The 22,692-nt window shown below is 50.4% G+C and overlaps 5 protein-coding genes, 1 long non-coding RNA gene and 1 pseudogene across 6 annotated transcripts; 4 read left to right on the forward strand and 3 right to left on the reverse strand.

Moving 5' to 3' along the window:
• Positions 1–239: 239 nt before the first annotated feature.
• On the reverse strand, positions 240–2,099 carry LOC100845687. Its single transcript, XM_024458887.1, has 2 exons — positions 1,563–2,099; positions 240–1,451 (listed from the first exon to the last, which is right to left on the reverse strand). Exons 1-2 carry the CDS (start codon positions 2,097–2,099, stop codon positions 240–242), a joined length of 1,749 nt encoding a protein of 582 aa, XP_024314655.1.
• A 1,419-nt stretch (positions 2,100–3,518) lies between these two features.
• LOC100845992 lies at positions 3,519–5,500 on the forward strand. The gene is made up of 3 exons (XM_024458888.1): positions 3,519–3,995; positions 4,059–4,260; positions 4,305–5,500. The coding sequence occupies exons 1-3, from the start codon at positions 3,519–3,521 to the stop codon at positions 5,498–5,500; spliced, it is 1,875 nt and encodes a 624-aa protein (XP_024314656.1).
• Positions 5,501–6,044: 544 nt separating this feature from the next.
• Positions 6,045–9,197, forward strand: LOC112271179. Its single transcript, XM_024460294.1, has 7 exons — positions 6,045–6,220; positions 6,402–6,695; positions 7,343–7,526; positions 7,607–7,817; positions 8,536–8,672; positions 8,752–8,790; positions 8,877–9,197. The coding sequence occupies exons 2-7, from the start codon at positions 6,460–6,462 to the stop codon at positions 8,952–8,954; spliced, it is 885 nt and encodes a 294-aa protein (XP_024316062.1). The 5' UTR covers positions 6,045–6,220; positions 6,402–6,459; the 3' UTR covers positions 8,955–9,197.
• A 385-nt stretch (positions 9,198–9,582) lies between these two features.
• LOC100844356 lies at positions 9,583–12,880 on the forward strand (annotated as a pseudogene).
• A 568-nt stretch (positions 12,881–13,448) lies between these two features.
• On the reverse strand, positions 13,449–15,089 carry LOC100844660 (glutelin type-B 2). Its single transcript, XM_003565142.3, has 2 exons — positions 13,998–15,089; positions 13,449–13,899 (listed from the first exon to the last, which is right to left on the reverse strand). The coding sequence occupies exons 1-2, from the start codon at positions 14,957–14,959 to the stop codon at positions 13,749–13,751; spliced, it is 1,113 nt and encodes a 370-aa protein (XP_003565190.1). The 5' UTR covers positions 14,960–15,089; the 3' UTR covers positions 13,449–13,748.
• Positions 15,090–15,525: 436 nt separating this feature from the next.
• LOC106866130 lies at positions 15,526–16,260 on the forward strand. The gene is made up of 2 exons (XR_001406060.2): positions 15,526–15,811; positions 15,915–16,260. It is a non-coding gene; the product is annotated as an uncharacterized LOC106866130 (long non-coding RNA).
• Positions 16,261–16,396: 136 nt separating this feature from the next.
• On the reverse strand, positions 16,397–20,729 carry LOC100846601. The gene is made up of 4 exons (XM_010235321.3): positions 20,564–20,729; positions 18,269–20,140; positions 17,252–18,176; positions 16,397–17,169 (listed from the first exon to the last, which is right to left on the reverse strand). Exons 2-3 carry the CDS (start codon positions 19,730–19,732, stop codon positions 18,051–18,053), a joined length of 1,590 nt encoding a protein of 529 aa, XP_010233623.2. The 5' UTR covers positions 19,733–20,140; positions 20,564–20,729; the 3' UTR covers positions 16,397–17,169; positions 17,252–18,050.
• Positions 20,730–22,692: the final 1,963 nt, after the last annotated feature.

The raw sequence follows: 22,692 nt of genomic DNA on the forward strand, positions 1-22,692 counted from the left end.
GCAAACATAATCAAGATTCAGTAGGAAATCAAATCAATCGGCCGCAGTGCAATGCATTGACAAGAATACGCCACGCAGATATGATCGCTTTCAAGAATACGCTACGACGCACAGAAGTTCGAACTGCGGTTCAGACTTAGCGATAGAAGTGACACAACCTAACAAAGTAAGCAAAGGGACTCGAAACCAAACGATGGATGGATCCTGCTTGTGCTAGGTGGGTGATGTCGAATTGTGGATCAGTCGAGGACCTCGAGCGCGTCGTATTCCTGGCCGGAGATGGCGTCGGCCATGATGGCCGACGGGGTGAGCACGCCGTCGGCCTCGAGGAAGAGCCTGACGAGGTTCTTGGAGTAGCCACTGACGAGCGCCACGCCCTTCTGCGCCGCCACGACGGGCACCGACGCCTTGGACGTGCCCACGTTCCAAAAGACCACCTCCGGCACAGCGAACCCCTCCGCCTCGAACTTGCTCCTGATGGCGTCGTGCTCCGACACCCACGCCTCGCCGCCCGTCCACCCGTCGAACTCCATGTCGCTCAGCACGAACACCCGCTTCACCATCATGTCCTTGCTCAGCCCGCCGGCCACCGCCACGTTCAGGATCTTGTTGAACACCGCCTGCAGGTTCGCGCCCTTCTGCGCCCTCACGGCGGCCAGCGGCCGGAGCTTGTCCACCAGCGACGCGCCAACCACCTTGTGCAGCTGGTGCGTCGCGTCGAAGGTGATCACCCTCCCCTTCCACGGCTCCTGGCTCAGCTCCGAGATCAGCAGCCCCAGCGCAATGGCCGCCGACGCCGGCGGCTTCTCCACCGAGCTGGACAGGGCGCACATGGCGATGCAGTTGGTCAGCCGGCCCTCCGAGGCCAGGGACGCCACCATGCGGCGCCACTGGAGCTCCGCGGACTCGTCGTGCTCGCCCTTGAGGGCCGCGGCCACGATCTCGTGAGGGAGGACCGCGTCCGCGGGCATCTTGGCGAGCCCGGCGCGCACCTCGTCGAAGAAGCCGGCCACGCCGGACTTGTCGCGCTTCTCGAACGCGTCCTTGTACTGGCGCATGGCCTTGGACGCCACGCGCGCGTAGGGCACCTCGTCCCACTTGCGGGCGCTCATGTACACCTCCGGGAGCTCGAGGACCTTGCGCAGCGGCACGAGCACCTCCCCCCGGAGCCGCTTGCGGACGCGGTAGGCGTAGTGGGCGTCGGGGGCGCCGAGGTACTCCGGGCTCGAGTCGCGCGGGAAGACGCGGCGCGCGATGGCCTCGCAGAGCAGGGTGGAGCGGTCGTACGAGGAGCGGAGCGACGGGCACCACTTGGCGGCGAGCCCGATCTTGCCCTTGTCGCCGGCGCGCAGGTGCTCGAGGTCGGACTTGAGCATATCGGCGAACATCTGGGCGACGCGGTCGTAGAGGAGGCGGAACTTGTCGTCCGAGCCGTAGCGCGCGATGACGGCCTGCGCGTGCTGCGCCTCCTTCTCGCGCCTGGCCCTGGCGGTGGCGGTGCGCGCGCCGCGGCAGCGCTTGGAGCCGCCGCGGCCGCGGGTAAAACGTGGGGCATCGTCGGCCTCCTCGCGCTCGTCGCGGGGGCCGTGGAGGACGCGGCTGACGATCTCGAGGGGGTCCTTGAGGCAGCCGAAGTTGGCGAAGGTGTCGAGGTTGGCGGCGAGGGTGAGCGGGTGGTTGGCGTGCATCCAGAGCGCGGCGGCGTAGAAGCCCTCCCTGTCGGACTTGCCGAGGCCGCGGACGCCGCGGAGGTGGCAGACGAGCCTGAGCGCCGTGCGCGCGTCGCTGGCCCAGGCGACGCTGAGGAGCGAGGCGACGTCGGCGGACGCGGTGGCGCCGGGGACGACCTGGAAGAAGAAGTCGACGCAGGGGTCGCCCGAGGAGGTGTAGGAGAGCGCCCGACCGAGCCGCGGCGCCGCCCGCGAGCCGTAGTCGGAGTCGCTGTCGCTGGAGTCGTCGTCCGATGACGAGAGCGGCTGCTGCACGCGCTTGGGCTTCGTCGACGGTGGCTGCTTCTGCTTGGGCGCCTTGCAATCTGCCATGGTGGTGTCGACGACGGCGACGGGCGGGCCAACGAGTGGGGCGGCCGCGGAAACCATGGCGAGGTGGGGGTTTAGGGTTTGGAGATCGAGATGGGGGGATGGCGATTTGGGGTTTTGGGGAGAGAGACGAGACGGGGGCTTCGGTTATATGGCGTCGTGATCATCAAGGAAGGTTCGACAACCGCCTTAAAATTTTGCTTTGGGATTATTTTGTGCATTTGGGGACCCAGTTAAGTTAAGCCACTTCATCTCGTCCCTCCGTCGCTACGTCGGTTCAAACGAACGGCGCTACGTCAATCCAAGCCACGTCTGCCGCTCAAAGCCAGCTGTCGCCTTCTCTTGAATTTTTGTCTGGATGAATTTGAATTTCAGATTCGAAAATCACCTCCCCTGCTACCTGCACGAGTACAAGTGAGAAACAGAGCACGGGAAAAAAGTTCCATGCAGCTCATTTGTCACCCCTGGTTAGATTTTTTTGGTCCGCTGCACGTTCGTGCCGCATTTATGTGTGGCACAATATACAAATCTGTAGAAATAATGTCTTTTAAAAATAAAATTGAGATTGAACTCGTGTACCCAATTTAGTGTCAACCAAACAAGTTGGTTCGAGAGTCGAGGCCCAAATGGCCGGAGCCAAACGAGCTGAGCTCTTGTATTCTTCTCTTAAGAGAGAAACGTTTACCGGTCCAACGCCACCGTGTGCATATACCTGGTGACTACACGGATTCATAATCCAATAATTTAACTTTCGAATCCTCTGTTTGAATTGATGCATGTTTATGATTTGACATGTCCAAACCGAAACTTTCGGTTTAGTTCCTTCCGCGTGTCTGAGACCTACGTATGTGCTCATGTCAATCTAAGAACATGCAAATGGAAGTTGTAAGTACACTTTCGGTCCCATAATAAGTTTGTTTGTTTTCAGACATAGGGTTGTTTAATTCTCATTTGGTGGAAGATAGTTTTACATACGGAAAAGAGATACAATGTGCATATTATTAGTCGTCTTGTCAAAAGTAAAAATTTCAAGGTCATGTCTTGTCATTTGAAAATGTGGTGCCTTCTCTCCCTACGGATTCACCTAGAAGAGAAAATCTCTACAATTCATGTACCCCCCATTTGATGTTCTATACAATTCAATAGCATGAATTAACTAGCTTTAATTTCTTTAATGAAGCAAAAATATTACGGTAACTCCATTTGATACTGCAACTAAGCAAAGTTAATCACCAACCCGCACATAAATGGCAGAAGATATGTCGATTTGAAACATGGCCCAGGGCGACTGGATCAAAGGAATCGGCGCCGTCCATCCGCCAAGTCGGTTCAAGCAAGGGTCCAGATCACGCGCGCAACGCTGCAGCTCGTCCAATAAACCAGACGAAGCAAAGCCGCCGCTCCGTTCAAATCCCCTTCCTCCCATCGCGAATATATCCAATCCATCCTTCTCCTCGATCCCAAAACCCTAGAGCAGCCATGGCCATGGAGACGGAGCCCGCCGCCGCCTCGTTCCTGCTCGGCCCTCCCGTCATCCGCGGCGTCCGCCCGCCGCCGCCCGCCGCCGGCGACGCTGCCCCTGCATCCCACCCGTTCGTCGACCTCCTCGACGCGGCCTTCAACGCGCCGTCCGCCTCGGAGCTCAAGTCCCTGCGCAAGCCGCATCGTGCCCTCACGGAGAACTGCTCCGCCACGTACGCCAACTCGGGCAACCCCTGCCTCGACTTCTTCTTCCAGGTCGACCCCGACACCGCGCTCAAGCTCGCCTGCAACCTCCGCGGCGTGCGCGGCACCGGCAAGTCCGACAAGGAGGCCTTCTACGCCGCCGCGCTCTGGCTGCACGCCAACCACCCCAGGACGCTCGCCTGCAACGTCGCCGCGCTCGCGCAGTTCGGATACCTCAAGGACTTCCCCGAGCTGCTCTTCCGCCTCGTCCGTGGCCCCGAGGTGCGCAAGGTTGCGAGGGAGAACGCGGCCGCCTAGAAGGAGCGCAGGAAGGAGAAGGAGCTCCGCAAGCAGAGGGAGGGCCTCCGGGAGAGGTTGTCTGGCCGGAAGCGCGCCCGCGAGGCTGCCCCTGTTCTGCTCAAGGCCACGTTCGGCTACTACCTGTCCGCTGCCCTCGCCAAGGCCAAGAGCAAGCCCATGGAGATCCAGACCCCGGAGCAGGAACCGGAGGCCATGGAGGTGGATCAGAATCAGATCACCGAGAAGAAGCCGCGGGGCATGTCGAAGAAGGTCCGGAAGGTGGCCAAGCTCGCCGTGCAGTCGCTGGAGACGTACTAGGCGACCGCGCCTACCGCTTCCTGTTCGACGCCGTGGCCGAGTTCTTGGCCGACCTCCTCGCCTCCGACCTCGAGCAGATGGCCCCCGGCGGGAAGCGGAACAAGATCGGGCTCGCCGCCAAGTGGTGCCCCACGCCGGGCTCTTCCTTCTACCACACGACGCTGCTCTGCGAGGCCATTGCCCGCCGCTTCTTCCCTGAAGAGCACTACGTCTACCGCGTCCTCCACCGCGAGGTCCTGGTGCCGCTGCGCGAGCTCCTCAAGCTCCCGGAGGTGTACATGAGCTCGCAGCGGTGGGCCGAGCTGCCCTACGCCCGCGTGGCCTCGGTGGCCATGAAGCGCTACAAGTCCAAGTCCCAGTTCAAGAAGCACGACGAGCTGCGCTTCGCCAAGTACCTCGAGGACGTCGACGCAGGCAAGGCCAAGATCGCGGCGGGCGCGCTCCTGCCGCACGAGATCGCCGCGCCCGCCTACCGCGGCGAGGACGACGAGGTCTCGGAGCTGCAGTGGCGCCGCATGGTGGACGACCTCCACGCCAAGGGGTCGCTGCGCAACTGCATCTCCGTCTGCGACGTGTCCGGGAGCATGGAGGGCACCCCCATGGAGGTGTGCATCGCGCTGGGCGTGCTCACGTCGGAGCTGAGCGAGGAGCCGTGGGCGGGCAAGGTGATCACGTTCCACTCCAGGCCCTCCATCCACGTGATCAAGGGCAACACGCTCCGTGCCAAGATGAATTTCGTGGAGCGCCTGGAGTGGCACGGGAGCACCAACTTCCAGGGGGTGTTCGACCAGATCCTCCGCACGGCCGTGGAAGCTCGGCTGGCGCCGGAGAAGATGATCAGGACCGTGTTGGTGTACAGCGACATGGAGTTCAACGAGGCGACCGGGAGGGGCTACTGCTACGGATCGGGGTCGTGGGACACGGACTACAAGGTGATCTGCGACAAGTTCGAGGACGCCGGCTACGGCGACGTGGTGCCCCAGATCGTGTTCTGGAACCTGCGCGACTCCAAGTCGACGCCGGTGACGTCGACCCAGCCGGGAGTGGCCATGGTCAGCGGCTTCTCCAAGAACTTCCTCAAGATCTTCCTGCAGAAGGACGGCGTGGTCAACCCTGAGGCCATCATGAATGAGGCCATCGCGGGCGAAGAGTACCAGAAGCTGGCCGTCTTCGATTAGATATCTAGCTCAAGTACTGTCGTGGTGTTTGATTAGGGGGCGCATTTTCTGAACTCTGAACAGCTAGCTTGTTGTGTTTTTTGAACTGAATCCTGAAGAACTATATATATATCATGCTGTGATCCTTATCTACTACTACTCGGTAGATATATAATTAAGCAGATCGATCGATCGAGCGGACTAGTTGTAAGTCGAGGTCCAAACGCAAATATATCATCGCCCGCCGCCCTAAACCTGTAAGTCGAAAAACTTGTTCCAAAAATCCACCAATTATTACAACATCTAACTAGCGTAAATTATTATTCCGTATTCGAGATGTTTTTCTATTTTATAAATCTGCTCGTGTTCACAATTTTTTGAATTGCAAATCAAAGAGACGGTAATTAAATTAGTACTCTAGTAATACTAATTGTTATGATTGCAAAAGGCAAATTCCACGGATTTATTTAGCCAAACACGTGCACGTACGCACGGCCTAAAAGAAACCCCTCTCGCTTCTTCTGCTTCTTCTTCCTCGTCCCCCATGCCACCCCCTGCAGGCCGTCGCGGCGGCTATGGCCGGCGACAACTACCACCTGAGGGGATTTGCGGTCCCTTTGTCGCGGACGACGTGCCACACACCGGCGGCCAAGCTCCCCCTTCCGACGGTCGCGGGGTCCCTCGCTCCTCCCGCGCTCCTCTCCGCCCTAAAGCCGGCCGTCACTTCCCCGAACTTGGCCCGTATGTTTACTCTAGCAACATCATACCTTGTCTATTTCTCATATAGTCTGCACAAAAGGATTGGGTTGGGTTGACAGAATCACTATCTATATTTCACTCTGATCTCTGGATGCCAGGCTGCAGGCTGCATATGTCTTATTCATCTCTCTTTCGATAGGATTAAATGCTCTACTGTATTCAGGTGTCAGGACGATACGGCTCAGCCTGCACAAACGCCTGTCTCTTACTTGAGCAAGTTGATGAGCAATATAAAATTGATGGAGGTCAAGCAACCATCAGGCTGCCGTCTTTCCTCATCTACTGGGTCAACCATTTTGGTGCACCGACCTCCTGATTGGTACTTCAGAATTTACATCAGGGTCGATCTTTCCGGCCGTTTCCACACATATCCTCATACAGGTGGGCCATTCCAGAGCTTGCAGGAAACTCAAAGTGCCATCGACCGCCATCTTCATGACCTTGAACATCCAACAATGTAACGTTTCTCAGTTCTGCATCTTTCATTTCCCATTTGTTACGTACAAACATGATTCCGTGATGCATATGTGGCCACAAGTAAATGTTCACTGTTTTTCAGCATATAACTTGTCTAGAAAATCAATCAGCCAAGTTGTTGACCAAAGTTGTAGCCTACATATCTATTATTCTATAGTGTTCCTCTTTTGAAATTACTTAAATTTTAGTAAACAGCGATTGCGTTTCTGAGAGTTGTAGTACTAGTGCATAACTCAAGTAGGATATCATCATCTGGATTGTAATTTGTACAGTTGGTTAGCTTTTTGCCGGGCACACCCACTTAGGTCTGTTTCATTACCCCTCAGATATACTAAACAATGGCGACGGGTGCCATTAACCGGTCAAAACAGTACAACACTGCAGTAAGAGCACGCTGGGGTTGGTATCTGAAAAAGAATCACGAATGCCCTTATACAATACGAAATAGCTATGCATGTAAGCGGTTCAGTTCAGTGCTTTGTTTGTGTTGATTGCTACCATGTTATATGTTACAGCCTAGAGGTAATTTTGGGAGCTGGCTAACACTAACCCTACTTCGGGATGATAGCATTGATAGATCACTTTTGAGGAAGTAAATGTACTAACAATAACTGTCATGTAAATTAGGTGCAAGGAGGCATTGGGCAAGCTTTCTAAAATGGACTGGCTTGTAAGACGGTCTCTTTACTGGCCTGATGGCAAAAGAAAGAAACTCACAAAATCGCAAGTGTCGGAGACTACCCGTAAAGGGACGTCCCATTTGCTTCAGGCTTTAGTGGACAAGTACAATGATGAGCACAATCTTTTGGGGGTTCTCTCTCTCTCTGGCTGCATTATGTATTTTGCTCTTATCCATGTAAGCATTGCTGATCCTACACTTCTTTATTTTAGGATCTTTCATATGAACTCAAAGATATCCTGCAATGCCAGACAATTTATGAGAATCATATTTGGTACGAGCATTTCAATTTCACTACCAAGACTAAAGGAGCTGATGGTATTGACTCCGCCATCGAGAATCTATTTTTTGCTGAACTGACATATCTGAAAGGAGATGAATTGGCCGTCAGCTGTATGTGCATGATTGATACTAATGCTAATGGTAATCCATGCTCTTCTCTTAATTTAAAGTATCACATGTTCATGGTACTTTTAAGTTCAAATATTGTACCTGTAGTTTTCCTGTTTATTTTGTTTATATATATATGTAATACCAGTTGTAGTTACTCCCACTTTGAACTTAAAAGTATATTGCATCCTTGTGCCTTTTAGGTGTTTGTATGAAAAACCACCGCAGTATGTATCTCCCCATTGCTATGTACCTAAAAACAGAAGGATGCTGAATCTAGCTTGTGGGTTACACTAACTGGAACTTATCTGTCAGATATAATTGTAAATGTGTTTGTGACTAGTATATTGTCTTTACTGTGTTGTTTTGTCTGTTTGCCTCTCATGCCACGTTTCCCTTCATCACATGCATTACAAGAAGGAAAAATGCCAACCAAACATTACAAAGAAGAATGGGCCAGATGTCAAACTCAAACATTTCAAACTCTCTTTTTGCATCTGTATCCAATTATGACATAACTGAAGCTACAGTTCTGCCAGTTGCGAGTAGCACTTGCGAACAACACATATGTGGGCCTTTTACCTGTATCTCAAACTGCTTGATGCACGCCCCTGTGTGATGAATAATGTTGCATGCACATGATTTTTTTACCTTACATTACTGAACTGTTGTTGCTATTAGCACGTGTTTGTCTGTGCCTGGTTGGTTTTTGGCAATGAACCGACAGTTGACCCCTCTATTACTTGTAAAGGTCACTGCTATGGTTGTAAGAACAATGGAAGTGTTCATTTGAAGCACCCCAACACAGCTAATGCGTACACGGCTGGTTCCTTGGACGGATATTTGCCATTCGGAATCAAATTCGAGTGGGACGACCCAAGCATCAGCGTATGATAATTTATTTACTGGCGAGCATTTAACAAATTTTTGCTGCTTTAGTGTTAATTATTACATGTGTTTTTTGCAGGTGGAAAAAGATGAGGAGAGACTAAGACGTATTTACAAGGTAGTGATATGTCTTGTTCAGTATAGTATGATTGGTAATAACATGATGCTGGTTACTGGTTTGCTTATTCCGTGTATTTTCTTTAGGGCCTTGATGATCCACATGTTCTGGCGCGCATTGCCACACCCCCTCCGTATGCAACAGATACGTTCATACAAGACTAAGTAAGGAAGGAAGGAGGTCAAGGGTACAGACGTATATAAGTTGTATGCACTGCCAATTTACAATGCTTTGGTTCAAATGGTCATGCTTCCTCGTTTCTGCAAGCCAAGGGGCAGCAGGACCTCACGCAAAAATACTGATTGCTCATCAGTCGATAGTTTTTGAGTTGATTTTAGAAGATCTATGACTTTCCTTTGAACTGAACATACTAATGACTGTAGGTTCCCACAAGATAAAGGAAAAACAAAAGAAAGAACATTGGGGATTTGTTTTTTGGCGTTTGTGAATATATGTTCATATTATCGGTCAAGCAACTGTGGCGATTGCATCTTCTTTATAGAAACACATTCCCCTGGTGGCCTCTACTTGGACCTGACTCGATCAGCTCAGCACAGACCTTTGTTTGTTTTTGAGAGGATCTTGCTTTTATTCATTCCTCGTGTAAATAACTTGTTTCTGAAAACAGATAAAGGCCATACAGTAGAAAAATTTTTGAGAGGATAAAGGCCAAACAGTATGGCAGAATATATGAGTTGGGCCGTTCATTCCTGCAGGCCCAGAAGAATGCGCCGCACGGCGCTAATGGGCCCGCGCGGGAGAACGGAACAGAATGGACAGCCGAGGGAGCACTCCAAAACCCCAATTCGATCCCCCAATTCCAGCAGCAATGGTAATGGTGGCCGACGCCGACGACCCTCGCCGGCGGGTACGGAACACGTGCATCCTGGCGCACGTCGACCACGGGAAGACGACGCTGGCCGACCACCTGGTGGCGCACGGCGGCGAGGGCCTCGTCCACCCTAGGATGGCCGGCAGCGCCCTCTTCATGGACCACCTCGAGGAGGAGCGGCGGCGGGCCATCACCATCAAGTCCGCCTCCGTCGCGCTCCGCCACGGCGACGGCTACCGCGTACACCTCATCGACTCCCCCGGCCACATCGACTTGTGCTCCGAGGCCTCCGCCGCCGCGCGGCTCGCCGACTCGGCGCTCATCCTCGTCGACGCCGTCCACGGGGTCCACGTCCAGATCCACGCCGTGCTGCGCCAGGCCTTCCTCGAGCGGCTCCGCCCCTGCCTCGTCCTCAACAAGATCGACCGCCTCATCACCGACCTCCGCCTCGACCCCTTCGAGGCCTACCACCGCCTCCGCCGCATCGTCGACGAGGTCAATTCCATCTATTCCACGCTGCGCTCGGGTTCCTACTTCTCCTCTCTCCAACTCGACCAGGCAGCCGACGAGGAGGAGGAAGAGGAGGCCTTCGTGCCGGCCAAGGGCAACGTCGTCTTCGCCTGCGCCCGTCACGGCTGAGGCTTCCGAGTCCACCAATTCGCCGACCTGGTATCCAGGGGCCGCCCCGACATGACTAGAAAGCTGCTGGGAGGGCTGTGGGGGCCCTACTACTGGGACAAGACCAACAAGAAGGTTTTGGGGGAGAAGGAGGCCATGGCCATGTGCAGCAGCAAGAAGCTCCAGCCCATGTTTGTGGAATTCGTGCTCAAGCCGCTGTGGAAGGTGTACGACCATGGCCTCAAGGAGGAGGATGCCGCAAGCTGGCTGTGCGATCATGTCGTCAAGGCCTTCAACCTGAATGTGTCAACGCGTGAGCTGCTGCAGAGGAAGGAGGACCCCAAGGTGGCGCTGCAAGCCGTGCTGAGGGCGTGGCTGCCGCTTGCGGAGACGGTCATGACGATGCTCGTCGACTGCACTCCGGATCCTGTTGCCGCCCAGGCATTCAGAGTGGTCAAGCTTATGCCCCCGAGAGAGCTGGCGCCCGGGGTTGCTGCTGAGTATGCCGGCATTGTTGCCGAGGCGGACAAGGTGAGGAGGTGCGTGGCGGCCTGCAGCATCAGCGCAAGGGCACCTGTGGTGGTGTTCGTGTCCAAGATGTTCGCGCTTCCATACAACATGCTGCCACTCCGGGGGCCGGATGGAGAGCTGCTCAACCACAGCCAGGAGACTGGTGAATCAGACGAGTGTTTCTTGGCGTTTGCAAGGGTCTTCAGCGGTGTCCTCCATGCAGGGCAGAAGGTGTTTGTGCTGTCGCCGATGTATGATCCTGTGAGAGGGGACACACCAGGCAAGCATTTGAAGGAGGTGGAGCTGCAGTACTTGTATGAGATGCTGGGACAGGGCCTGAGGCCAGTTGCCAGTGTAGGTGCTGGGAATGTACTTGCTATCCAGGGCCTCGGCACACACATAATGAAGACAGCCACCTTGTCGTCAACAAGGAACTGTTGGCCTTTCGCGAGCATGGTGTTTCAGGTGTCTCCGATGCTGAAGGTTGCAATTGAGCCCTCCAACCCGACAGATCTGAGAGCATTTGTTAAAGGGCTTGATCTTCTTAACCGGGCAGATCCATTTGTCGAGTACACCGGCTCAGAAAAGGCAACTTAGTATGTCCTTGAAGCAGCTGGGAAGGTACATTTGGAGCTTTGTATAAAGAATTTACATGAGAGATTTGCGAAAGTCAAACTGAACGTCTCAGAGCCTTTGGTGTCATTCAAGGAGACCATCCATGGAGAAGGTCTTGGTTTAATAGACAGCTTGAAGGTTCCACAAGAATTTGTTGAGAGGACTGCTCCAGATAGGAAATTTGCTGTCAGAGTTAAAGTCATCAGGCTTCCAGATGCTCTAACTAAGGTTCTCGAGGAAAGTAAAGAATTGTTTTCTCAAACAATTAAGGGGCAAATAACAAGAAGCAACAAAGCAATGAGTTCACAATCTTCTCAGGATGATGGTCATTCCGCGGCAAAGCTTAGGCAAAATATGCTCAGTGCTATAGACAATGAACTGGAAGCGATATCTGTGCAGGTGGATAAAGAAAAGCTTGAGAGTTATCGGAAGACACTGCTCGGATACTTTCGGAGAATTTGGGCCATAGGCTGGTGTGACAAGCAGGTTAGCCCAAATTTCTTCCTCTTGTCCGATGTAAAATCAAGCAGTGGCACAACAACGAGCCAAGATGGAAGGGAAGGTGTTCTTGTGTGCGGTACATGTAACATCTCGATCTCGGAGAAATTGGGGTTTGTGAGTGTTTCTGACGCAGAAACTAACAATGGCATTGATAACAGTGAGTCATCCACATATGCTCCTGATCCTGAAATACTAAGGAACATCATTGTCTCAGGATTTCAGAAAGCCATAAATGCAGGGCCTTTGTGTGATGAACCTATGTGGGGTCTGGCATTCATCGTTGAGTCATACGTATTCACTGGCAGCCCAGATAATTACAACATTTTTGGTGGACAAGAAGCAGTCAGGGAAGCATGCCGGGCAGCTGTGCTTCAGAGCAAACCAAGGCTTGTCGAACCTATGTATTCCTGTGAATTGACGACTCCTACAGAGCAGCTAGGTGCAGTCTATGCTGTTCTTGGTCATTGTCGAGCAAAGGTGCTGAGAGAAGAGATGCAAGAAGGAACTTCATTGTTCACGGTGCGTGCATATGTACCAGTCGTTGAGAGCTCTGCATTCTCTGAGAAGCTTAGGGATATAACTTCAGGTGCAGCGGATGCGCTTCTTTCTTTTAGTCACTGGGAATCTATTCCTCAAGACCCCTTCTTTGTTCCGAAAACTCGGGAGGAGATTGAGGAATTTGGAGATGGTTCAAACATGGGACCAAACTTGGCTAAGAAGCTCATTGACTCGGTGAGGCGAAGAAAGGGACTGCGTGTTGAAGATAAAGTTGTGGAGCATGGCAGAAAACAGCGGACTCGGGCTAAGAAAGTATAGACATGTTTCTTGGGATGTATTGAAACGTACCTTCTGTTATACAGAGCTTGTCATGGTAAACTGAAATATAATCAGATCTTAGTTGAAATGCTTATTTTGAGACATGTGGCATGCTGTTGGAATCTTGAGAAGGATTTGTAATACCTGTGAACTTTTCTCGGAATAATTCATGTGGGTCTGTCAGGTTAGGGAGTTTCATAATATTCTGTTTATTTTGTTTTACCTTAACTTATGGAAAATGATACTAGAAATTAGCTGCCCAGAGATGATGCCCTTATATGTCAAACAGATAGTACATCATGAGCTAGTGTTCTTTGCAATGCCCTGGCAAAGTGTAGCACTGTAGGAAACCATTGCTATTTTTGTACCAACTTCCAAAGTTGTCCATTGGTATTTAGTTGAACTCTCTGAATCATGATGTAGTAATTCAGTGCACTGGTTGATGAAAAACTGTAGGAAATACACATGGCCAGGAAAGGAAAATGACCGCAGTAGAGGCTTATTGATCAATCTGAAAATAACATCTTGTCAAATTACCTAGAGATTCTAAATGCTTATCGTCCTCTTTTATTTTCCTGCATTTTATTTAGGCATTGCAAGGCACGTAATGTGTTTTCCATTTACCTGTTCTCATTTGTCATGTGCACACTATAATTTGTCAATTTTCAAGTAAGAAATATTCTAAAGTAGAAAACACATAGAAACAATTGACAAATTAACAACTAGTAGCTGCGTGCAATCAAACATTATAGATGGGCAGTATTAATTAATCAAACGTCGGGCTAAAATTCCACCAGATTAAAGAAGATGAGCTTGATCATCACATCGCAACGACAAGATATCTCCACCAGATAAATCATATTGTTCTTCCCAATCGATCGAAAGAGTTGATAGATATAAAACCTAACACGGACCATCCATCCATCTTATTATTACACACACACGATGCTAATTGATTGATAAACGAGCTACTGATCGAGGAACTAATCGAAGACGTAAAGTGAAGCTGCCGCCGGCCTGGCCTGGAATCGATCTGGAGATGGATGGATGGATAGCTGATTGACATCTAGTTTGGAGCGAAGAAGATCTCCGAGTCGAGCCTCTTGCCACGGAACATCTTCTCCATCTCCGGCGTGGTGTTGAAGGCCGTCTCCAGCACCGCCGGCGAGATCGCCTTCCACACCGACGTCTTCCCCGCCAGGTGGCTGAAGATCGGGCTGCATACATAATCAACAAATTACACATTAACACATGAATTAACAATAAACTCCTTAAACTGAATCATAAGAAGAAATTCAAGAGGCAGAATACATACTTTGGTGTGGTGATGATGGAGAACCAGGACATGCCAGTGGGATCAGCGATCTTGGAGACAACAAAGAACCTGGGCACGATAAAGAGACACCCAGCCTCCGCCCTCGTCTCCAGCACTCTCTTCCCATCGATCCCGACCACCTGCACCCTGCCGCCGCCGCTCACAATGTAAGTCACCTGGTACGCCGAGTCGCACGAGAACCCCGGGGAGCACATGGAGCCGGCGTCGATCCTGACGAGGTCGGCTCCGAGCCCGACCTCCTTGACCAGCGGCAGGTTGGCCGTGTTGAGAACCACGACGCGGCCGCCCGCCGGGATGTCCACGTCCAGCGGCGCCTCCAGGCAGTTGAGCACCATGCCGGCACGGTGGGCCGGGTCCGGGGATGGCATCTTGTGGGCCGGGCTGAGCTTGGTGATGCCGGAGGAGGGCTGGGTGGAGACGATGGAGGCCGCTGCTGGTTCGGGGAGGTCCCAGGCCCGGGCGACGAACTCGGTGGAGAAGCCCGTGAAGATGCCGGTGGAGCCTGCGAGCTGGAAGTCGGTGAACTGGCCTGGCTTGTGGGCTTTCGCGGTGTCGCCGAGGAAGAGGACGACGAGCACCGTGGAGGAGGAATCCATGGCGGCGTTGTGCCACCAGGTGACGACGCCGAAGGGGAGCGCCAGGGCGTCGCCTTCCTTGACCGGGATCACCTTCTCCGCCGTGGCCTCGGGGAGGACGACGCCGATGGTGCCGCTGCCCTGGAGGACGTATGCGACCTTGGCGGAGTCGGAGTAGGAGGGGAGGGAGAGGCCGCCGGCTGCGAGGTGGAGCTTGGCGGCGCCGATGGAGGCGGCGGCGAGCATGGGGAGGTCGGCGGGGGACCAGGCGTAGTAGGCGCCGCCGTCGCCGCCGTAGGACTTGGCGGGCTTCTTCGGGCTGAGGTCCATGGACATCACCTCCGCGTTGCTGCTGCGCTGCACCATCTTGGTGTTTGCGAGCTTAGTGAGAGATATCAATGGAGGCTGTGATGGAGGGCTGGGTATTTATTTATAGTCCTAGTCGTTTTGCATGCAGCAGGTGAGGTTGTTGAACTCGATCCGGCCGATAATGATGATGAGTTTGTTTGTTTGGGCTAACGACGATATCATCCGATCCAACTGATTATCCCATTGGGATGACTTTTTGACTGATCCAATTATATCTTGGATTGGAATTGGATAGGATATGGGTGCGGTTTTGACCGCCAAGTTTCACTTTTTTGACGGTTTTGATCCCATTTAGCACGTTTTCCTTTTTTTAACCCCATTTAGCGAAACTTGTGCCACTGATGACCCCATTTAAGATTTTTGCCCTAATCCCCTCCGTCCTGACGGGTGGGACCCGCTGCTCAGGCCTGCGTGGCAAGACACGTCGGAGGCGTATTCTGAAATGCGCCTTCCTTCGCCTGCCGCTGTTTCGGTCCGAACCGAACCAGCGAACCGGGCCGAACTGGGCGCACAACCGGTTGGGCTCGGGACCAGCCCACCGGACGTGAAGTGGTGCCGCCCGACCCCGACCCACTCCTGTTGTTCCGCATCCACCCACACCACTGCATCGCCTAATGTTAGGGATCGCCGGCGGCGGCGGCCTAGCGGCGGATGAAGCGAGGGCGGCGGCTGTTGGTGCGGAAGCGGTGTCCGCCTGTGGCTGATTAGGTTGTTCGCAGGCGAGGCCGAGGCGCGTGCGGGCAGGCGATGGCTTGGACCAAGATGCCGGTGCAGAGGAAGCCAAAGGGCTGGGCGCTACGGCCCAAGGTGTCCTGCAACTCCAGGCCAAATTCATCGTCATCAAGGACGGTATGTGCGTACTTCCTGTACCCCGTTCCGTATTACATTATCTTGACTCGATCTTGTTGAATTGCCCCATCTCATTCCCTGCTGTGCTGTGACATTTTTGTAGGGTGCGCCTAGCTCTTCCAGTGAGTATAGGCTTCAGGGAATTCTTGCTTCGAGGATGCAGCTGCAGGAAGAAACCGAGGAGAACAAGCAGTAGTTGGTGATGTGTGTGTGGGGTGGAGGGGAGAGAAGTGAATCAGCTGAGCAAAGACAAAAATGGTAGTAATAGTACTAGATGGATATATGTGAAGCTTTCATTTTTGTTAGAACTAGTGAATGATCTGGACTGGAGTATGGTATCAGTGGAATAGAAGTTTCAATGTAAAGCTTTTTTTTTGTCATGAACTGAATGCAATGTAAAGGTGTTGGGACTGACCTTTGATATATGAAATGAAGTGAAGTTGATGCTATATTGTGTGGACCTGATTCTATAAGATTGAGAAATTTGAATGTGAGAAACCAGTCCAGTTTTATTATGCAATTTTGAAGTTAGCTATATTATGTAATGTGAGAAATCTGACCAATTTTTTAAATAACACCACAAAGAACAGTTTTAAATAGGCAATGCATATATTATCCAGAACACTAATACTTCATATCTTAACATGATTCCCAACACCACATCTCACATAGTGCATTACATGTTCATCACACAGACAAAATATAGCAAGTTGTAATTATTTAAACATCGCAGCAAATAGAGACACAAGGCAATCAATTCCTCACTTCTTCATAGCTGCATCTCTAGCTGCTGCATTTGCTCCAATTGTGAACCAAGAGGTTTTCCTTCCACTACTCGATCTTCCAAAAGCTTTGTTCCCTGCATCCACACTGTGGGCAGGTCTTCTTCCTCCTCTTTCAGCATTTGCATTTGAAGATGATGCTTGTGATTCATTTATTTGCATTGCTGCCTTGCCCTTACCCCTGCCCCTAGCTGGAACACTAGTACCTGAAGTTGCTGGTGCACTTGTCCTACCAATACCAGTCCCATTTGCAGCATTGGCATTGCCCCTTCCCCTTGTACTTGTACTTGGAGCAGCAGGTGCAGAACTAACATTTGGAGCAGCTGCAGCCTTTGAATTAGAAGCAGCAGCCTTAGTCGTAGCATTGCCCCTTCCCCTTGTACTTGTACTTGGAGCAGCACGTGCAGAACTAACATTTGGAGCAGTTGCAGCCTTTGAATTAGAAGCAGCAGCCTTAGTCATAGCATTGCTCCTTCCCCTTGTACTTGTACTTGGAGCAGTAGGTGGTGAGTTGTTTGGTCTCTTTGCATTGCCATCAACATTTACATAGCTTTCTTGGGTGCGAGCTGTCAAAGGCTGCAAGTAATTGAAATGAAAAGAGCATAAGTACCATACGAAAGAAAATAGCGTGTAAACAACTTTGAATTTACAAACTTACCACATGTTTATTCCTCCTCAAAGCAAGATATGATCTCATAGGTTTTGTGCATCCCCTCATATTATGTCCAATACCTCTACAATTGCCACACTGAACTTTTCCTTTTCTTGCTCTAGAGTAAGCTGGGCCATCCTCATCTGCACCTTTCCTCCTATTTTTTCTTGGTCTTCCAGCCGGTATGGTGTATCTTGGTGGATCAATGTCAGGGCTATTAGTTTTAATCCACTCTGTCTCATGTGGAACAGGGAAAATCATCTCAGCATAAGCTGCCTTGTATGTGTCTTTGCTGAAGAATTTCTCCACATAGTCCTCTGGCTTCTCCTTTGCCTTGAAAATGGCAGCACAAGCATGCTCACAAGGCACTCCACAAAGCTGAAATCTGAAGCAACCACATGTTCTCCTAAGCAGATTAACTTCATAAGTCTTCTCTGCACAGTTCACTTGCCAAATCCCAACACCACATTGGTAAGCAGTGCTATACTTTGCTTTGGCCTTAGCTGACTCAAGCTTCTCACCCATAACTGGTGTGATATCCCAGCCGACTGTCTCAACCCCACTTTTCTTTAGGCACAACCTAGTCATCAATCTAGTTCTGATAAGTTCTAACATGGTAACAATAGGTTTATCTCTATAGTCAAGAATATATTTGTTAAAAACCTCACTAAGGTTGTTAACAACTAGATCTGTCTTTGACTTGGTACTAAAAGCATGCCTACTAATATGCTCCTTGGGACTTTCTTTCACCCACTTCCATGCGTCTTCATCAAAAGTTTTGAGATTCTCCATTGCAATGTTGTACTCACTCACTGTGCATGCATATAAGGCCACCTTTGAAACCAGCTGTAGAGAAATTTGCAAGAACATGTCTTTTGCAAAACCTGTGATCACACCTTGGAAACACTGCTCTCACAGCTGCAAGTAAGCCCTGCCAAATTAAATATAGGAGATTCAGAATTTTGACAATATTAATTAAATAGTAATTGAATGTTCAATTGAAATTAATAGCCATGTTGTTACCTTCTGTCTATCAGACATAATTGTCCATCCACCATGTTGTTCACCTTGTCCAATTGTCGACTCCAGAGTCTGCAGGAACCAAGTCCAATTATCTGTGTCCTCCTTGTTGACTACACCAAAGGCTAAAGGAAACATGTTGTTGTTTCCATCCCTAGCACTTGCTGCCAGAACCTGTGATCCATTAGCTAGCTTCACAAAACATCCATCTAAACCAAAGAAAGGTCTACAACCTGCCAAGAATCCCTTGATTTGGGCATTGAAACTAATAAATAGACCATTAAATCTTGGATTCAGATGCTGCTCAAGCCTTGGTTCAGTGTCTACCACTGCTTTGCTCCCAGGATTCTTATTCAACAATGTTTGCATGTAGTCCCTTATTCTAAGGTACTGCTTGTCTTGATCCCCTAAAACCTTCCTTTGAGCGCAAGCTTTAGCTCTATAAGCCATCCTCTTTGTTATCTCAAAGTTCAGATCTCTCTTCACAGCCTCCATGAAAGCATCCAACCTCCAATTTGGGTCAGCTCTAAACTGGTTTTCATACTTGGAAGCTAACCAAGTTGATTTTATCCTGCTATGCTCCCTGGTAATTCCACATGAATGGGGCTCCACATCATCTCGTATCAGGAAAGTTGGTTCACCAGAAATCTTTGATGCAAAGATTAGGAAATTGCAGTTTGGTTGTGGGCAATGGACCTTCACCTTATATGCCTTGTTCTTTGTAAAAGCAAAACTTCTTCCTTGTAGAATATGAAATGATTGCAGGGCTCTCTTAAATTCTCTCACATCTTTGAAACACATGCCTTTAATCATCTGTTCTGGTATCAGATTACTATCATGCATGAAAGCATCATCAAACTCTAATCTTGGCAGCAACAATCTCTTAGGCATTCTCCTCTTTCTTCCTGGTTCCTTGTCAATGAGTACAATAGATCTTTGTGGCTCATTGTCATCACTCCATGGATCATCGCCACCATCTGAACTTGGAGGGTCAGAGAGATCCATGTCATTTGTACCTGTCTTTTTCTTCCCCCTTGCTTTCACCAAAGCCAATCTTTTATTTGCTTTCTCCCTTCTCTGTCTAGCATCCTCTGCCTTGCCAAAACTCATCTCCTTCTCCAATTGTGTTGGAGTAAGAGCAACGTCATCAATATCTATCCCATCAAAATCTGCTGAACAATCAAACAAATCTTCTATTTCATCATCTGAATAAATGCCCTTAGATGCCAGCTCTTGCTTTTTCTTCTTCGCATACAATGCTCTCATCTTCTCTGTCTCCGCAACAATATCAAAGTCTTCATCACTAGAATCACTCCCCCCATCTTGCCCATACAACTGCTGCCAATATTCAGCCCTATTGTACTCCGCATCTGACATGATCTCAACATTGTACTCCACATCATGCTCCAAGTGTTGATCCTCTGACATAACATCATCCTCTGATACCATCTCTTGCTCTGAAAGCATCTCATCATCTGAAATTATGTCAACTATTTCAGAAATATGTTGCACAACTGCCTTCCCCTTCTCCCTATATTCAGCACCATTATTCTCTGCCACTGGAACAACTGCTGCAGCAGGATTTACTCATGTGTTCCTTGTTTTGAAAACATGTAGATCAACTTCCTTAGTTGACGAAAACTCTTCTAGCATCTTCATGACACAAGCATCATTGGTCAACTCAATCATAAATTGCCCCTTCTTGACCCCCCTCCTATTGTAATACACACTGTCAGATTGGTTGAATCCCAACTCCTTCATTCTCTCTTTAATGTCAAAAAAATTGATGTAGTCCCTATCAATCATCTCTGGTTCAGGATTCCTTCGTCCACGATCATGACAAATATACCTCAGCGTCCACATCTCTGTTGCCATCTACATATTTCGAAAGAGCAAAACAGAGTTATCAATTGAAAAAACTGAAAAACAGCAACGTTATTGAAAAAACAGAAACATCAATATTTCCCTTAGTACAAAAATCACCTACTCTTGTACAAGATTCATAAACTAGAGGTTCTTAGCAAACTGAAAATAAAGACAGAACCATACCCGATATTACAGAACCATCACTGAAGCTAAGTACTGAAAAAAAAACTAGATGACTGTCTTCAAATATTGGAGCCTTTGTCATGACCCAACAAAATAGCGAAGCCTTCCCAACATGACACAAATTCTTATACTTCAATCAAGTGTGTCCGCCACCAGCCATGGGAAGGTGAAAAACCATAAACTACACGCTATGTAGACGCAGAGACAAGAGAGGACAGAAACAGGGGAAGAATGCGAGTATTGACGAACCTGCCGCCACCTGTTTCACCGGCGATCGCCGGAGATCACGAGAGGAAAGATCCACCTCACCGCCTGCAGTTCGCCTGTTCGCCGCCTGCTGGTCACGAGAGGATGGAACGGGCAATTGCGAGATACGCAGGAACTGATTGAGGGATAAAAGGAAACGGTTCCAGGAAAAGAAAGAAAGAAAGAAAAGGATTAATGGTGGGTGCGGGAGTATGGTCGGGCTGGTTTGCCTGATTGCCTCGGTGCGCCCGGTTCGCTGGTTCGGTTTGGTCGGATCGGACCAGAACAGCGGCAGGCGAAGGAAGGCGCATTTCAGAATACACCTCCGACGTGTCTTGCCACGCAGGCTTGCGCAACGGGTCCCACCCGTCAGGACGGAGGGGATTAGGGAAAAAATCTTAAATGGGGTCATTAGTGGCACAAGTTTCGCTAAATGGGGTTAAAAAAAGGAAAACCCACTAAATGGGGTCAAAACCGTCAAAAAAGTGAAACTTGGGGGTCAAAAATGGAATTCACTCAATTGGATAGGATATGGATGAATGAATTATCCACTTTTGATTTCTGTTGTGCTCACGATCGAATTTAGACACTGCAGGCTGGTTGGGCCTGTGTGTTCCTTTTTTCCTGAGCTGAGCTGGGCCTGTCTTCTGGAAGACGCTCTTTGTTTTTCTGAAACCGAGCAAATGGAAAAAGAAGCTAGCCCTCCATGATCAATAACCTGGCTTCTCTATCGTACGTGGGTTGGGATGGGCTGCTGCCAGCTTCTTGCCTTTTCAGTCATGCGGTCCTAATATTAATGATAAGCTGTCAAGTTAGTTAAGTTGAGTTTTCCGATCTCTACCCTAGGCGATTAGGGTTCCCCTACTCCGCTGGCAACTCTGTTACCGGCGATGAGTTCCTTTTGACCTTGGATCCGATCCCGTCTTTGCTTCTCGCTCTGCTGGCTTCTCGGGCTGATAAAGGGGACAGCTAGCCTGTCTACCCGGCCTTGGTTGCGTTTGCAGGGGAGGAGCTAGGGTTTCTATGATCTGGTTTCGAGTTTTTGGTTGTTAGAAGAAGTTGGTTACTATGGCGGCGAAGTTGTCGAGGGACAAGGAGGCGGCTGTTCTTGAGAACGCTATGGGCAATCTTGCTCTTCGGGAGGGAGAACTTGACGACGTGATCATTGACGAGCTGGAGGCAGAGCAAATGGAGAAGGAGTCTCAATGGTTAGCGCTGGCACGGGTTCACACCTCGAGACCTTTCAGCGTCACGGGGTTCAAAGACACGATGCGCTCGATCTGGAGTCTGGCATATGATCCGGAGATCCGTGGAGTGGATGATAATCTATTCCTGGTGAGGGTTTACTGCCTTGGTGATTGGAAGAAGGTGATCAGCCAGGGCCCGTGGTTATTCCGAGATTTCATGGTGGTTCTTCATGAGTATGATGGTAGATCTGACAAGTATGCGATTCCCCTGTATCATACTGCGGTTTGGGCTCAAATCCACTCAATCCCAGATCTGTACCGTAGGCAGTCGGTCTGTGATCAACTGGCATGGAGGATCGGCAAAGTTCTTAGTGTTGAGATGGATCCGCCAAAGTATTATGAAGGAGACTATATTAAGGTTCGCGCGGTCATTGACGTGCGTGATCCCCTAATTCGATGTGTCCCACTCAAGCTCCCCAAGGAGCGTCTGTTGCTGGACGTGAGGTATGAAAAGATTGGTTTCTTTTGTGATGTGTGTGGTCAATTTGGACACAATGCGGATGAATGTGGAGATGGGGTGCATGCTGATAGTGAACTAAAGTATGGCAAATGGCTTCTCGCCAAGAGGCGCTCAGCTACACCAAGTCCCTCCTTTGGTGCCCGTGCCCCCCCCCCCCCCCCCCGACGGGTCGCCGTGGTGGCCGGGGCTATGGCGGTCGTGGCCAGGAAGGGAATTCTCTGAAGCGCTCTTCACAGGAGGCAGATCTGGCTACTGAGGAGGATTTGGTTGACACGGCATCTACCCCAGCAAAGCCTCTTGTGCCAGATGGTACAGAGAATGTAAACCTCCTTGTTAGTAAAAAACTTGACATGGGTGAAGGGGGTGATCCTGCTCTGAAACCTGATGTGATAATGACAGAAGAAACTGTAGATTCTAAGGTGGGG

This window comes from Brachypodium distachyon, chromosome 2 (assembly GCF_000005505.3).
Source record: "Brachypodium distachyon strain Bd21 chromosome 2, Brachypodium_distachyon_v3.0, whole genome shotgun sequence".
In the NCBI taxonomy this organism is placed as follows: domain Eukaryota; kingdom Viridiplantae; phylum Streptophyta; class Magnoliopsida; order Poales; family Poaceae; genus Brachypodium; species Brachypodium distachyon.